This window comes from Rhipicephalus microplus, chromosome 8 (assembly GCF_043290135.1).
Source record: "Rhipicephalus microplus isolate Deutch F79 chromosome 8, USDA_Rmic, whole genome shotgun sequence".
NCBI classification, from domain to species: domain Eukaryota; kingdom Metazoa; phylum Arthropoda; class Arachnida; order Ixodida; family Ixodidae; genus Rhipicephalus; species Rhipicephalus microplus.
This window is the reverse complement of record NC_134707.1, coordinates 54707382-54723977: the sequence shown is the minus strand read 5'-3', so window position 1 is coordinate 54723977 and position 16596 is coordinate 54707382. Positions and strand designations below refer to the sequence as shown.

General features: G+C 44.1%; 1 protein-coding gene across 1 annotated transcript; it reads left to right on the top strand.

The window, feature by feature from the left end:
* The first annotated feature begins 5734 nt into the window (after positions 1 to 5734).
* Positions 5735 to 15564, top strand: LOC119165433 (Y+L amino acid transporter 2). The gene is made up of 6 exons (XM_075870511.1): positions 5735 to 6050; positions 7310 to 7411; positions 10496 to 10753; positions 13275 to 13400; positions 13496 to 13592; positions 14062 to 15564. Exons 1-6 carry the CDS (start codon positions 5834 to 5836, stop codon positions 14852 to 14854), a joined length of 1593 nt encoding a protein of 530 aa, XP_075726626.1. The 5' UTR covers positions 5735 to 5833; the 3' UTR covers positions 14855 to 15564.
* The last annotated feature ends 1032 nt before the right edge of the window (positions 15565 to 16596 follow it).

Genomic DNA, 16596 nt, shown 5'->3' with positions numbered 1-16596 from the left:
CGGCAGTCATTCCATCAAGTTGTTTTTTTTATTCAGCCTATAGAAATAACCTCAGTTTTACACATACGTTCGCATCGTTCACTAAAAAAAATACCACACAAGTACCGCGATCCCCAACAACGTGCTACGAAGTGCGCACAACTTGGCGCTGCAAACGATATTTTACAATCTAAGCAATTCAGAACACTTTAGCATCATAGCGTTCAAAAGCTCGTTTTTTAGAAATTCTGGCATTGCCATCGCTGTCGCAAAGCAGGTGTTTTTTCGCACAGAAATGGGTATGCTGGCAAAATATAGCAAAACGAACTTCCTCTGCTTGGAAAAGCAGTGAAAATAGCTCATGCTTTACACATACGTGCGTCCTGTATACATGCTTTATTATACGACGTGTAATACCACAGTTACATTGCGTGGAACAAGCATACATTGCCGTTGGGTGTCAGATGATGTGACTATCATGATGACTTTGTTGTTTAAAGCCAGCCACCTATTACAAAAAGGCACGCACGTTAACACGCGTATTTCCTAAGACCACGTGGTGAGCGCATAGCAAGATCAAACAATTTTCACGTGGTTTTAAGCGTGCTACCAATCAATCGTCCTGTAGTCATTTGCGAAAGGTTGGCACAAGCCTCTCTCAACTTTTTTCGATTACATTGTAGTAATCCACATTTTAAATATAAACTTCTTGATTTACATCGTACAATAAAAAGTGTGCCTTCATGCTTTGAGCACGCACAATTGACAGTATATCGCAATCACGTTCGACTCATATAAGGCGAAGCCTAAGGATTCCTTTTTTTGTGTGTGTGTTTGGTCGGTTTCACTATGCTGCTTGAGCGCATCGCTTTTACGGGGATCAATAATTTTCTTTCGTCTCACGAGGTAATGAGAATAAGTTTTGAGTGCTGCTACTTCACTTATACATGAGTTTTCTAATCTTGATTTCTTACGAAATGATGTTCACTCTTCCTACAGACGAAACAGGTGCTTTCCCTTTATTTCGCAAGAATCGCGTTAAAATAAAAGCACTGGGCATGCAAGCATGAGCGTGAGAAAAAAAAAAGTCTCTCCGCCACAAATAAGAAGGGGTCTTATATTGAGTTTTCGGGGCGTGTTGAACGAAAATCGGAAATGTATTGAGCGCTCTCAAACAAGGACGTACGAGAGACGTATAGCGGTGTAGTTTCTCTTGGGCCATTGCTTGCTGGTACTGATTACTTTATCGAGAAAGAATCGTGCCCATACAAGCCCAATTTTCATTACCGCGAGTGTTATCATTGTCATAATATATCCTCCCACCAAATTTTCCAATTACAGCGAAGCTTCGTCAACAATCCACCTCGGTGGAACAGTGGCTATGGTGCTAAGCAGCTGACTCAGAAGTCACGGGTTCCATCATGGCCGTGGTGGTCGCATTTCGATGAAGCCAAAATGGCGGAGGCTCAGGTGCTGTGTGACGTCAGTGCAAGTTCAATGCACGTTCAGGAATACCGATGAGTGACAATTATGTTAGGGGTATGGCGCAGTTAGCTTGTAGTACTGGCACAATACTGCATTTGGGAGGGCACACAGGCCACCGGCCTATGCAGGCTTACGTCGAGCAACGCACGACTATTCAAGAGCCTGCCCGTGCTTAGTTAAACAAAAACAGGCGAAAAAACATTACATACAATTAGCAAAGAGGAAACCAGGCGGGGAAATAGCCTGCAAATTATGCAAGGATGGATCCGCCGGCTACCTACAACACCCTAATCCTATAATTAAAAAATACCAGATGGTGAAAATTCTGAAACCCTCTCATATATGGCCTCTTTCTTAATCCTATCGTGGATTAGAGATGTAAAACATCGGATGCTAAATAATTTATTGCTCATTATTCAATCTAGAGCAACTTTGCTGTTCTAAGTTTTTTATTTATCTTTTATTACGGAACCTACAAGACAGCAGTGAATTTAGGTAAATTTTCTGTTGGCCAGTTTGGGATAAACTGGCTCTCCTACTTTTAAAGGCTAATTAACAATAAGTGTTGTATATTAGTAGATTCATATTGCGCCTTTTACGTACTTGAGCTCACTGACTCGACCACCCAGTGCTTCAAGCAAAATATTTTCAATAAATCATAAATAACACAGGTGCTTTTTGGTGGCAGTGTCATCTATGAAATGAAAATCAGGTTGTTTTGGTGACACCCATGTGTCGTTGACGTTGTCGTGCTGTCACTACGTTGTCTGGTAGTAGCTGTAGATGTCGAGGAAGTCACATAAGCAAAGGGGATGGGTCAACAACAAAGAAAACGAAATAAATTGTATTCGCAAAGCATAGTATCAAGCAGAGTCTTGACGGTATGAATGCGTGTCCCATAACCACTGAGCAATACATGCAGCCGTGCTTGCAGAATCAGTCTTACGTAAGCACATTTAAAATACAGAGTGAGCGAATAACGAAGACACATGGTCTAGCTTACAAATCACATCAATTCACCCGCTTGCATTTTCGATGTTCGACGGTTTTGACGGTGTAGCAGTGCCTGATTTTTTTTCGTCTCCACATGGACACCGTCGGGTACACCGATGATGTCGCTGTCGTGTATGTTCCCGCCTAGGCCATGGAATAACTAACGGACTGCCCGCGATCATCACGCTATTCATGTTCGGCACGACTTGCAGTCAGGTCACGCTACTTGCCGTATTTCGAGAATGCTTCACGGCCAGCAGATGGGGTCTTGTAGCTCATGTTACGTCACACTTGTATGCTGACAGCACCGTACCGCTACAACCCGTAGATGCACGAAGATTGTCCGTGACATTTGCTCTCACTGGCTTGGTCAACTCCCTGACAGATGCGAGCATCTGGCTAGTCGACGTTCTACAAGCGGCGAGCGTTCAAAGTCCGTTCCTTCTGCGTCACTCATTGCGCGACATCGTGAGACCTTACCTAGTGCCCTCTGTCATCGCGGAGTGGAGACGTCCGGTGCATGTGTTGCTCCAAACGTTGTCACCGTCACTCCGGCTTGGCAGCAGGTGTTTCAACACGCTTTAGGTTATCCATCGCCTGCGAAGTGAGATTTCCGCTATATTACGGATGAATATCGCGGTGTTTCTGGAGGATCACCTGAAGTTGTCACCCAGATCATTTTGTACAACAGAAAAAGTTAAGATGTGCGACTGATATACCCGCTCTAAATTATAGTAGTACGCGAGAACTTGAAATTGCCGTGGGTGATACGGCAAGACCAGAAAGCAATGATCGAACTATCGATAGATAGATAGATAGATAGATAGATAGATAGATAGATAGATAGATAGATAGATATATATATAGATAGATAGATAGATAGAAAGATAGATAGATAGATAGATAGATAGATAGATAGATAGATAGATAGATAGATAGATAGATAGATAGATAGATAGATAGACAGATAGCCTCTTTAGTTCACCGGGTAAGGTCTTTCATTTATAAATCGCAGGAAGTATCCTTCAATGAAAATAAAAAAACAAATACAGCGAAAGCAGCACATCCGTGCAAAACGCAGCAGTTATGGCAATAATTCTTGAATGCGTACCTGCGTACTGACGGGCTTCAGAGGGTAACGTAGCGATATAATAGTCGGAGCTGCACACATCGAAGGTAGGTCGGGGTTCATTATGATATACAGACGTACAAATGCTGCCATGCCAGCATATACACTGTACTTGTAAAGTGCAACTATCATTGCCGAGTGCACGTATGCGTACGCATTATCCGCGCATATGTAAAGCAAGTACTAATATGCCCACCGCACCAGCAAGCATCTCTGACTCGCTTCGCCACATGCCGCTCAATTTGAGAGTGCGTATGCGGATTCACAAAGTTCATACGGCAGCAAAGGTAATATTACGGCTAGGATCGCGTACAGAGAGCAGGGTTTCAGCAAACGGTACTGCTGCTGTTAGAGTAGGCATTCAAAAAAATATTTTAAAATACGCAATGATCAGCTGTGACATCTTGCAATAATTCTTTATTTTGTGTGTTGGCATTATTTTCATTTGCGCGAATATTTGTGTTTTGTGAACTTTTTTTTTGCAGCTGACCCTTTCTTTTTTGTGTTCTGAACAACTGGTACTAACAAGTGGGTGAGTGTTCGTCTATAGACTTATCCGTATAGCTTTCTGCTTGTTGACTACTTTGCGGTGGGAGCCATTATGAAATATGGGAGAAACAACTATCGCCATCAGTCTTTATTCGTGTACAATAGATAATTTGGTGGATTTGCTAAGTACGTTTAGTGTTTTAGGGTGGCCGATCGTTACCTAAGTGCGGGTCTCCTAAGCACCATCACTTCAGGGGATTCACGTGTTCGTAGAACTCATGTGGCTTGGTCAGGCTCATAATGAAACGCTCAAATAAGCCCTAAACGAAAGCTCAGAAGATGGTAAACGAGTGACGAAGATTTTATTTATTTATTTTATTTATTTTTATTTAAGACATACTGCAGTCCGAAGACCAAGCAGGTGGGCAGGGATTAATTACATAGAAAGCATCAATCCGCATGGTAAATTGGTACACAATTCTGAAAACAGTCCAACAAGTGTGAAAAAAAGCAGTACACAAAGAAAGATAGCGGCACAGTGAATGTTTAAAACATTGCAGAAAGTACACGCTTTTCAAAATCCAACACATCACGCGCCGAAAACACATCAACAGGCAATCTATTCCACTGCTCGATTGTGCGGGGAAAGAAGGAGTGCTTAAAAAGATTAGTGCGTGCAAAAATGAAATAATATAAGTAAGGGAAATAACTAAAAAGTAGTCAGAAGAGTTAATGGTGCTGAAGATGTTTCGAAAACGTGCTCTTCACACCCCTTTTATGCTAGCTTGCGCATCCTCACACGCGCCCAAAGCAAGCGAATGCTCCTCCCACTACCACCTCTCCGGCGCTTCGTCACTGCACCTCAAAGGAGAAACATGATGTAAATCTCGGCACATGACACGTATCTAACTGCACCCATAAGCAGGAACTCCACAAAGTGCCGCGAAAAGCAGCGCACAATTCGCACGAAGTGTATGCGAACCTTTCTAATAAGTTTGTACTGGGGCTGCTAAAACCGTACTGGGATCACGTCGAACTATTCACGTCATGGGCGCTATGGAAAAAGTAGCTGTGGGAACAGGAATCGTCGGGTGCCCCTGCTACGCACTTCATAAGTCTTCACAGTAGTAGAACAGTATTTACCGCCGGGTTGAAGCTGCGCCGAGTTTTACACTAGTTCTTCAATATTACACACTAGTTCTTCAGTACCAAACTCTAGCTGGTTGTTCTCTTCATGCTCATCCACTGCCCTACACAAATGTGCTCCACATCCACGAAGACCAGCTTTAATTGACTAGAGATGACTGTGGCTTAGAATTATCTATCTATCTATCTATCTATCTATCTATCTATCTATCTATCTATCTATCTATCTATCTATCTATCTATCTATCTATCTATCTATCTATCTATCTATCTATCTATCTATCTATCTATCTATCTATCTATCTATCTATTTATCTATCTATCTATCTATCTATCTATCTATCTATCTATCTATCTATCTATCTATCTATCTATCTATATCTATCTATCTATATATCTATCTATCTATCTATCTATCTATATCTATCTATCTATCTATCTATCTATCTATCTATCTATCTATCTATCTATCTATCTATCTATCTATCTATCTATCTATCTATCTATCTTGATCCTATAAAATGTAGCTGACTCAGCTGGAAATGAAAAGCGTGACTTGTGCATCCCTTCCCCGCTCTTTCTTTTACTGCTTGCAATGATTTCGCAGGCGTAATGTACAAGACGAATATTTCACTTCACGATGAGTCACGCAACCAAGTGGAGGCCAAGCAACGTGTACGGTTCAATCGCGGAAGGGAAGCAGCCAACAAACGGGACATGAGCTCCGCTGTTCCTTCTGAAGAGGGTCTACAAAGGAAGCGAGGACTGTCGCTCAGGAGAGACGTTGGATTGTTCAGCAGCATTACCTTTCTTCTCAGTGCGACTATAGGTGAAGAACATCCACCTTTACGTCTCTTTTGCCTTTTCCTCCCCTTATCAGCTACCGACATTAGTTCCGTCTTATTTTCTCGCCTTTATTCTGAGGTTCCATCCAGCATAGAAGCAAGCTAGTGGCAACTGTTGCATTAGGCCACCTTGTTTTGTTCTTGACAGTGCTACGAAAACTAGAAGCACACTGCTGTCTGTGATGTCGAATAGCGGTAAAGTGTGTTCGTGAGAGTCAGCTGAGGTTACGCAGCATATATTTAAATCATACGACTGCGGTGCATATTTTTCGTATATTATTATGTATTCATTGGCAATTTTTGGTGTACTTATCTCCGTTTACAATGGTGTAAACTCAAAAATAATTTTGGGGGCTTCGTCGTAGATTTTTCTGAAAGTTACCAGGGAACTCTGGTAATAGTTTTTATGCAAGCTGCAACGCACGGCACTTCAGCCAGCATTTTAATGATGGGGAGTACACAAATTTGTCTAAGCTTCATTTTTCCGGCTCCATCTGGCTATATGTGGCGTAAATCTGCTTTGCCGCCAGACATAGTGCAGCAAAGGCTTAGCAATAACATTTCACTACCTTGAACTTCTTAGACTCACCAATTCAGATCGGGCCATGATGTTTCCAGTGATCAAAAGTAGCTGGTTCCAGTGTCATAGTCAGGGGGTGAAACACTTAGTCTGTGCCCCTCCAGTCCTCGACCGAATTTTTTTTTCGTCGTTGTATAGAGAGCAATGCATGACCATTTCAAAAATATAACACCCCCTACCACAAAATATTTCTGTCCATGCCCCAAGCTAATGCATCTGCTATGAGGAGCGGGCCAAAATCTTCTGAAGTATACCTCTGCAAGTTAGTGCTCAACTGAATGATGTCACCTCTAATGAACTTGATTGTTGTATTCTTTTACTTAAGTGTCATACTTGAGTTATGCAACTTAAGGCTTCGCAGATGCCAGCAACAGCACAGCGACAAGTTCACTGATTGTCTTTAAGGATTTTCGGGTAAATATGTCACCAACTGCGTACTTAGTGAGCGCAACTGTGCAACAGAGCATGGTCGCCTAATGAGGTATATGTTTGCAAACTGAATTAATAAATCCTTGCTACTATGGCTGATACATGTAAGTACTCAATAAATGTTCGAAGATATACGCTAGCATTGTAATAATTGTTCATCTTAAGTAATAGATAATCTTTGCCTGAATGAAAAAGGATGTTTAAATAATGAACTTTGTTACTCCTACGTTTAAGGTACGGGCATCTTCATAACTCCGGGAAGTGTACTCAGGAACTCAAAATCTATAGGCATCGATCTTCTCTTGTGGACAATTGGTGGACTAAATGCACTCGTAGGTAAGATAAAAGCATAAAAAATACTTTCACATTACTTGGGCGAAAAAAGGTCGTACTGCAGAAGGCTGCAGCTGCACAATGCCTCGTGTGCAATGCTGCTCCATTACTCTAGGAGCAAGCGATTGAAACACTCGTAGTAAGGAGTAAAAAACGAGAAAGTTATCGCGTCATGACTACGCGGTAACAGACGACCTTCTGGCAGAACCAGGGTCGTCTTCAATTCTTCTAATCTAGAGCAGGGAACAAAAACTACCAGACAGAACGGCATCTAAGGCAAGACATGCAACACATTAAGAAATGTTCAGGCGCGCTTAATATGACTTGCAACATAGGAGCAAGTGGGCTCACGAGTGGAACGGTTGTGCATGACTTTTAACTCTTTTTGTTTCAACAACTAAATATTATTTTGTTGTTTGGGATAATGTTCAAGTGTGAGAACCGCCTTTAGTGATGGAAAAAAGTCACGCGCAATCTTGAAACTGGTAAGGTCACGTGTTCCCGTATTACTATTAATATTGAGCACGACTGTACAAGAGTTTTCTCGATAGTTTATGTGCGGAGGCTACGTCATGTATCTGGTTAGCGCACACATGGCTAATGTCGTCTGGGGCAGGTTACTGTTGAATAACGTTTAGCGTTGTTGGCTAGAGTTTGCTAAGTACTAGCTTGTTGGCTAGTGCCAAAGTAGCAAACAAAATATTTATGCATCCCCACAAAAAGAATCATAATGAATGGGCAAAGCTAGGCCGTAAGATTCAGAATGTATACGTTGAAGTCGAATACGAGTATAAAGGGTTTATGTTTGTACGTGTTTTTGATGGTTCAGTTCTAATAATAATTAACCTATTACTAAACCTTTTTTTTTCAAGTATACCATGCGTTGCCACAGCGTTGCCCCAAGTAATGTATCCGTGACTCTGAACGGGCCTCGCTCATAAGGTGGTTCGGCTCTTAATTTTAAACCACTCAATTCACGGGAGTTAAAGATCGCTGCATGGTGCCTATAGACGAGCACGAGGACTCGTCACCAGGGCCCAGGAGGTGAATGTGACTAGAGGATTCCTGGTATGAATGAACCTCCCACCTAGGGTGGTGCCGAGCTTTCGGGTTCGGGAACACTGTTTGGGGACACTAAACGTTTATTTCATCAAACTCATTCATCTTGACTAAATCATTGGTAACAGCGAATGTGAGAACAACATACATGCACAAAATATAGTGCAAACTAACAAAAACGCCGACCAAGGTGAAATACACAAAATTTAAAAAGACGTTTCGGCTCCCCACACGGGAGCCTTGTTCACAGTGACCGCAAATGGCGTAGTGCACTCTTCTTATGCATGTTTCATCACGTGTTGATGACATCGCGCGTACACAGAGTGGAGTGTCCCAATATTTCTGTTCAACGTATGCGCAGTAGTTTGAATAGCCAGAGAGTCCAGGTGCAAACGTGGTAACAACTTTCTTTCCTTGGCAATGATGCAGGCTTTATCCCATTCGACAGCGTGCCCAGTAGAAGCAACATGTTCTGCGAGGGCATTAGAAGCTACTTTTTTGTTCTTGACGTCATTAAAATGTTCCCGGAGCTTTCTTTTGTAATGGCCCGTTTCGCCAATGTATCCGTACTCACAGTCTTTGCAAGAAATTTTATACACCATGCCGGGAAAATCATGTCTGTCCAACTTATCTTTGACATTTGTAAGACGGCCTCGGAGCTTTCGTGTCGGAACGTGAGCCACTTGGACGTCGTAGCCGCGCGATTTCGAGCGAGGGTCTCGCTGAAGCCTGGGACGTAAGGCACCGATGCCCATTTTCTTGTAGCAATGGTGTGTGACTGAGCCGGACGCTGCAGTTGTCGCTGCATCGAGTTCATGAAGCAAAGCGGGTACCAGCAAGTAGCCAGTTCCAGTCGAACGGACTCAACATCTTCTACTGCGTCTTCTTCCTTAGAAGAAATCCTCCAAGCGCGCTTTACGAGTGTAGACACAACAGAACGTTTATGGCAGGATGGGTGCACAGAATTGAAGCGTAGAAAACGACCGGTGTGTGTTTCTTTTTCTGTACACGCTGAAAGTCAGGCGCCTACCGTCTCGTTTCACGAGGACGTCAAGGAACGGAAAGCAGCCGTTTGATTCTTCTTCCACGGTAAACTGTATCGCGGCTTCCACGGAATTTAGCTGTTCCAAGAATACTAGCAGGGCATCGCGTTGCAAAACACCGGAACAATCATCCACATATCGAAGGAAAGGACCACATATCGAAGGAAAGTACACAGGGGGACACTCCCCCCTGTGTACGCGCGATGTCTGCAACATGTGAGGAAACATGCATAAGAAGAGCGCACTACGTCATTTGCGGTCACTATGAACAAGGCTCACGTGTGGGGAGCTGAAACGTCTTTTTAAATTTTGTGTATTTCACCTTGGTCGGCGTTTTTGTTATTTTGCACTCTGTTTGTCCCCGACCAGATGGTGTTCCGTCGGACTCTTGACTATACGCACAGAATACGGTAAAGCTAGGCTAGTGCATCGCCTACCGACACTTTTTAATGCCTTGAAAGCATACGGCAATGTTCGCACCAAACTCCACCTTTGGCTGGTTGGCTCACGGCTTCTTGGAGGGAAAATATTTTAGCGCAAAGCAACAAGCGGACAGTCCCGTCTTCTTTGTCACCTTTGCCACAATGCCCCGTTCCCTCTGCTTGTCCGGGTATGGCTTTGCGTTTCGATATTTTTCCATCGCGGAGTCGAATCAGAATTGCGAGATTACCTGAAGAAGCGGTGAACTCCTTCCGTTTCACGAAAGCTTACTGTTTCACGTTTTGTGCATCATGCTGAAACGATGTTTTGGCGTTCATTGCGAGCAGTCGTACAGTGACTTTTACATTTTCTGTAGTTTATTTCGGTTGTGTCTCCTCTACAATAAGTAAAGCTGTGTGAAGCCCACTTCATAGAATAATTTGCTCTCTGTAAGACCCCTGATCAAGCCAAGCCGTTTCCATAGCTTTTCGCCTGTGAGTCCCCGAACGAGTGCGTTGGAAATGAAGTGGACCCTGACGTTGACGAGCATTTGTACTCTGCTCAGGTGGCCTATGCGCTGCCGAACTTGGTGCGCTTCTACCAGCATCAGGTGGCGACTACACATTTTTCCTCGCCGCCGGCAGGCCGTACGGAAAATACGGTGACATACCGGCCTTTCTTTCCGCCTGGGGTTCTTTTTTCGTGGATCCTGCGTACGTGACTATACAGGGATTGACCTTCGCGGCATACGTGCTCAGTCTGCCGTACCCGGGCTGTGTTCCGCCCAACGAGCTCCTTGTCTTGGTCGCCTGTCTGTTCATCAGTAAGCATTCTTTGTTGTACCGACATGATTTTTAAACGATTCTACGAGTTGGATTTCGGCGGTGGTGGGGGCCTGGTCCGTGAAAAATCTGGCGCAGTCCTGTCTGCAAAAATATGGCTCTACACAAATAGTCTCTTGAATGTGTGCCGTTCACAAGCATCTTTAATAACGATAATTGATGTCGGGGGTCTTAAGACCCAAAACCACGATATGGTTATGATGATCATGATGATGAAAAACATTTATTCAGTAAGTTACGTACAGGGAGGGTGGGGAACGGTCCCAAATGGGCCGCCCCGTACACACACTAGATAGTCACCCCTTCACGGGAGGCCATTGGCGTCAGCCGCGGACCGGGCAACCTCAACCAAGGCCTGTCGGGCATGACGATAGTTATAGCGCGAGAACAAAACGACGACACAGAGACAAGAAGGACACGAGCGTTCTTCTTGTCTCTATGTCGTCGCTTTGTTCTGGCGCTATAACTATCGTCATGCCATACCAACTAGCCTAAGCTGCCACACTTCCCGTTGGGCCGTCAGGTTCGAGCAGCCGAGCAGGGCTGCCTCCCAGTCCTCCCGGGAAGGGTTAGATAGAGAGGTGAGATTAAGATTTTTTTTGACGCGCCTACATCATGTGGAAAACGTCGGAGAAATTTTCCTCGCAGTGCGAGCACTTCCCCGTGCAAGCGGGGTTGAAGTGTTTCAAGATTGCCGGGCACAATAAAGTTTTGGTCTAAAGGCAAAGAAGGGTGCACTTCTTTGCTTTTGTGACGCCCTTACAGGATTCGGGATAGATCTGATGGCTTAATTGATAAAACTGAGTGACTTCAAGATGCCTTAGTGGTGAGCCTTGTAAACTTCGACCATCTCTTGTTCTTTGACGTGAACTAACATTGCACGGGCCTCATCTACAATCTCGTTTTCACCTAAATGCAACCGTCGTGGCCGGGATTGAAACCGCTACCTTCGCGTCACACGCGCCTTCGTAAGCACCACTTTCCAATAACTAATGTGCTCTGCATCGTGGACTTGCTGGCCATCAACGATTTCTCATATTCGAATCAGATTTTTTTTTTCGCCAAGGTCACCTGTTGTTCCAAGCTGCAGCCTATTTCAGCCTTGCCCTTTACTGCTGCATCTCATCGTTTCGCACATCACGGTGGTCGTTGCCTGTAACCACAGAACTGCTGCGCTGCTAAGCCCGTAAGTGAATGTACGATCGCCGGTATCGAGACGTGATATAGTTTGGAGGGAGCTTTGCCCACTGTGACAAATGTAAAGACTTGGAGGACACCTGAGCTGGACCTTCAAAAGAAAAACGGTATAACGTCATCTTGCACCGATAGTATCGCCTTCAACAAAGCCACGCGCAAAAAAAAAAAAAACACGTGGACATGCACCAATGATCGTTTTAAACTACCCTGCTATTTCTACAAAATAATTCTACTGTTTTTTAGTGCCCACAACGACAAATTTCTTCCTTCAGCGAATTGACGAGCTACCCACATGCATGTCCGTATGAGGTTCCACGCGCAGCTGGACACGTTGCAATGGTTGAACCACTCGAAACCATCCTTTCGTTGAGCATTTCCCCCTTTTTTTGACACGTAGTTCAAATCTGACATCCTGCCAGGCAGTAATACAAGAGTCGAGGAGACTTCACCGACCAAATAAGATTGTTATAGCATTCTAGCTCTTATGAAACAAATATTTGGCTTTTGCAAGACTTCGTGAGAGTGCTGCCGGATGCGTGAACCAAGAAGTATATTTTTGTTTTACTGCCAATAACTACACAATATCGAAAGCAATTAGCGTAGCGATAAGGGTGCGCACAATTTGCTTCCCGTGTTTTGAATGCAAACCTAGCCGTTATACCCACATACAGTCTCCCTGCTACACTCTGCCAAGAGTGTAACAGGGAGAATGGCAGAGAGAATGGCAGGGAAAGTGTCATCTTCATTCACTAAGAGAAAGGCACAGTGTCGCAGGATGCAGCGGTTATGTACAGATTTCATTTCATTACAACTTTTTGTCGTGAACTCTGAATATGTCAGAGCTTTTTACGGCATTAGAGAAGTGCATCACACGCTGAATAACTATAGCAATAGAACTAGAGGTCCAGTGAGTGTGCTTCACTGTCGTCACGTTCTGCATGACATCACAAATACAGTTTTGTTTCGAGATTACACGTAGACAACACCACTTTCTTAACTGACCGTGAGAGCGCACTTCACAACACTCCTGAAAAGTCGAAACATTGTGTGGCATCTTACAAATTAGGCAACGGTTCTTCATGGCACTTACTAGCGTCCTCGACGTACTTGTGCCTTCTAATGGCGCAATATACTTTGAGGAAGAAGGTAAATTATGTGTTTTGTTTACTCCTGCTTCTATTCATCGGTATTTCATGAGAAACATTTATGAATGAAGTAGAACTTCAGTTATGGGGTATCAAACACTGCACCATCTATGCAAGCCTTACCAATTACTCTTGCATATAACCAACCCCCTACCCGCAGCTTTGGCCACAGCCGTCAACTGCTTTTCCATCAGGACATCTGCCAAGGTACTGGACATTTTTTCTGGTCTCAAGTGCACCTTCCTGTACGCAGTGATCATCACAGGAGCAATATACTCATTTCATGGCAAGTTTTATACTTCTAAAAATTCCGAAATTCTTGCCCTATGTATACAAATATGAACACTAATGTGGGATTTCCTTACTTTCCCGAAATGACAGGCAATCATATCTTCGATTACCAGCCTTCAGGCACTCCTCCTTCGTCCGGAGATATAGTATCGGCACTGTACTCTGCGGTCTATAGCTACAGTGGATGGTGAGATGATTTCATCACTTCTAAGAGCTGTGCAAATTGGCTGGTTGTGAATTGCCTATAATTAGCATTAAGCCTACGTGCAGAAACGAGAGAAGTTAAATTGGAGTATAGCTGCGCCTCCACGGCTAACAGACAAAAGTAGCTTAGTGACGGGACAAGACACAGGGCTACAGAAAGAGTTTCTATGTTGGAATGAAGTTGCTAACATGCCTTTATGCTGAGATTGTACAATTTGAGCCATTATTTATTCTGTGTTTAATAATTGCGATGAAAAGCCAAGTTTAAAACACGGGGGTGGGGCTAGCATCACTCCCCTTCCTTTTTCTTAAAGAGTAGTAGAAGGTGTGGGAGTTGGATAGTCCCAAGCACCACGTTTGATTTCTTGTTGCTTCTGTCCTATCACTTCCCACTGTTTCATTATCATAATACATAGCTTTCATATTTATAAAATACTGATTCTCTTGCCCAGGACTTGCATCACCTACATCGCCGAAGAAATCAAAAACCCTGGCCGGAACATCCCCATCGCCATAGCCGTCAGCACCGCCATCACCGTGGTCACATACCTGCTGACCAACTTAGCCTTCTTCGTCGTTCTGGACGCCGACACCATCATGAGTAGGGATGTTGTAGCCGTCGCGTTCGTGCGCGTAGCGTGGGGACAGGGTATGGCAAGCGTCGTGCCCTTGGTCATCGCACTGACCGTGTTCGGGTCAACGTGCGCCAGTGTGCTCGTGTGTTCGAGGGTCCTCTTCGCAGCCAGCCGACAGGGTCACCTGGCTCACGTCATGTCCTACGTGCACGTGTACAATGCCGTACCGCTGCTAGCCGTGGTGACTCGCTGCTTTTTATCTCTGGCCTTTGCCCTTACCGGCTCGGTCCACTTCCTGATAGAGGCGAGCATCCTTCTGAACAACGTCAGAGAAGCGGCGAGCGTCGTGACGTTGTTCCTCCTGCGCCGCACGATGCCGAACGCGCCGAGACCTTACCGGGTGCCCACCGCTGTCGCCGTGTTGAGGATCGTCGTGTGCTTTGTGCTGGCTACAGTGACCCTAGTCCAGGTTAGGCGGTACGCGTACCAGTACGCCTTACTGGCGATCGTGTTTGTGATGGGGGCTTTTTACTACTACTTTTGTGTTAAGAACAAGCTTCGGCTTCGCGGATATGAAAAGCTGATGGTGTTTCTTCAGAAGTGCTCCAAGTCGGCTCCCTGCACTGAAGAATTGGAAAGCCAGAATGTGTGTTTTACCGATTGTGCATAATGGGCCCGTGTGAATAACATAAGGTCACTGAATATAGTGATGGGCTATAGTACACGCGAATGGGAAAGTGGAGCGTCTAGGGTGGGCTGAAGTCAGATAGAACAATACAGTGGTGAACACATTTGTGAAGACCGGCAAAAGTGGGTGAAGATGATCAATCTGGCATGTAAGAGCAGGTCACCCAGATCAATGAGCGATAAGCTAACGAATTATTCAAGCATGCTCAGTTGAGAAAATATATACTTGATTCATCTATGGTTATTCATGGGTAATGCATATAGTGATGTAGATAAGTTATCCATCGATAGCTGAAGAAAACAATGTAATAGAAAACTTTGAGGGAGTGTTCGAACCATGGTTGTTCTAGAGCTCAAATTCATGGGCGTCCAGGGGAGCTGTGCGAGTCTTCGAAATTGAAGGCACTAAGCCGTACAGATAACTGATGTTCTTGGTGTTCTGATGACGTTTAGTTGACCTGTTTATTTCGCAATTTTCGCTCAAAGATGAACCGAAAAACTGATGACGTCGTCCTTTAACGGCATCATGTACCATGGCACTGGACATCTAGTGAGCTAACCACTTCAATTTTTATCACCACTTTCGTTTTCATTGCACCAAATTTCAAACTTCAGGAGTGATATTTTTTACCTAGTTTTGATAGACACTGCTGTTCCTAACCTTTACGGCAGATTTTCCAATTGGGCTGCTTTCAGACTAATTGAAGCTAATGAATATCATCCTGAAAACACTTCTTGAAACGTGAAATGCACTGTTTTTTTATTAACGGACATTGTTATAAAACATGTTAGCCTTCATTGGTTTTCTCCTGACGAAAATGAAGAGCTTTATGTAAAACAAACCTCTCAACTCCCTGTTGCAAGCTGTCTTGCACGTCGTGACCCTGGTAAGCTTGTATCATACAACATAAATGTGTTGTTAACGCTTATATATCAAACTAATAAGTCAGACCAGGTCCACATGTCTTCTTGCATGTGAATTAAACACTATCTTTCACAAATTAACTAACAGTAAAGATTAAAATCTCCAGAAACATGTTAATCTTGATGATGTTTCTCCATAGGGGATTAGGCTTAAATTACGAGTCGTCTCAACCATAGCAACATTCTCAGTCATCTGAACCATAGCAACAATCATTTCTACTGAGCATGCAAGTAACACGTAGCGCAAAGCTGACATCGATGCTGTAATGGGACAAGCGTAGTTAGTACATATGCTCATTCTAACAGGACGCTTTGTTTGTGTACAAGCGGAGCACCGATAGACTAGAATTTTGTGTGAGTACAGCCGCACTTGGTGGCATTGATATGCCTTACATACGTCGGAAAGCTTAACGAATCTACAGTATTTGAGCTTCAAAATGAGCTTACACTTGTTGTCTCACAGTGTCTACTAAGTCATAAATAGTGCAGGTGCACGTGCATGCACAAAGAATGGTGAACATATGCACTTTGACATTGGCCCTTCCGTCCAACGGTGGCCTTATTTCTAGACGGAAGTTGCTGATACTATATACTGTAAGCACATTTATCGTACTTCATTGTTTTCACTTGTACATAAGCATCATCGCCGTCATTGGTCTCTCACGTTGCTTTTCTGAGCCGAGGCAGACATCGCGGAATGAATGCTTCTGCTGGCCCTGCCTGGTGAAGTCTTCCTACGTCGTCGTACATCCGTATTCACGGGCTGACCTCGGCCTACGTTCTCAGTCTGCCGTACCCAAA

Excerpts from the sequence above, each read along its gene's own strand:
- LOC119165433 (XM_075870511.1), top strand. The coding sequence starts at position 5,834 with ATGTACAAGACGAATATTTCACTTCACGATGAGTCACGCAACCAAGTG. Across the intron at positions 7,412-10,495 it reads TGGACTAAATGCACTCGTAG|GTGGCCTATGCGCTGCCGAA; the intron begins GTAAGATAAAAG and ends TACTCTGCTCAG. Across the intron at positions 13,593-14,061 it reads GTCTATAGCTACAGTGGATG|GACTTGCATCACCTACATCG; the intron begins GTGAGATGATTT and ends TCTCTTGCCCAG.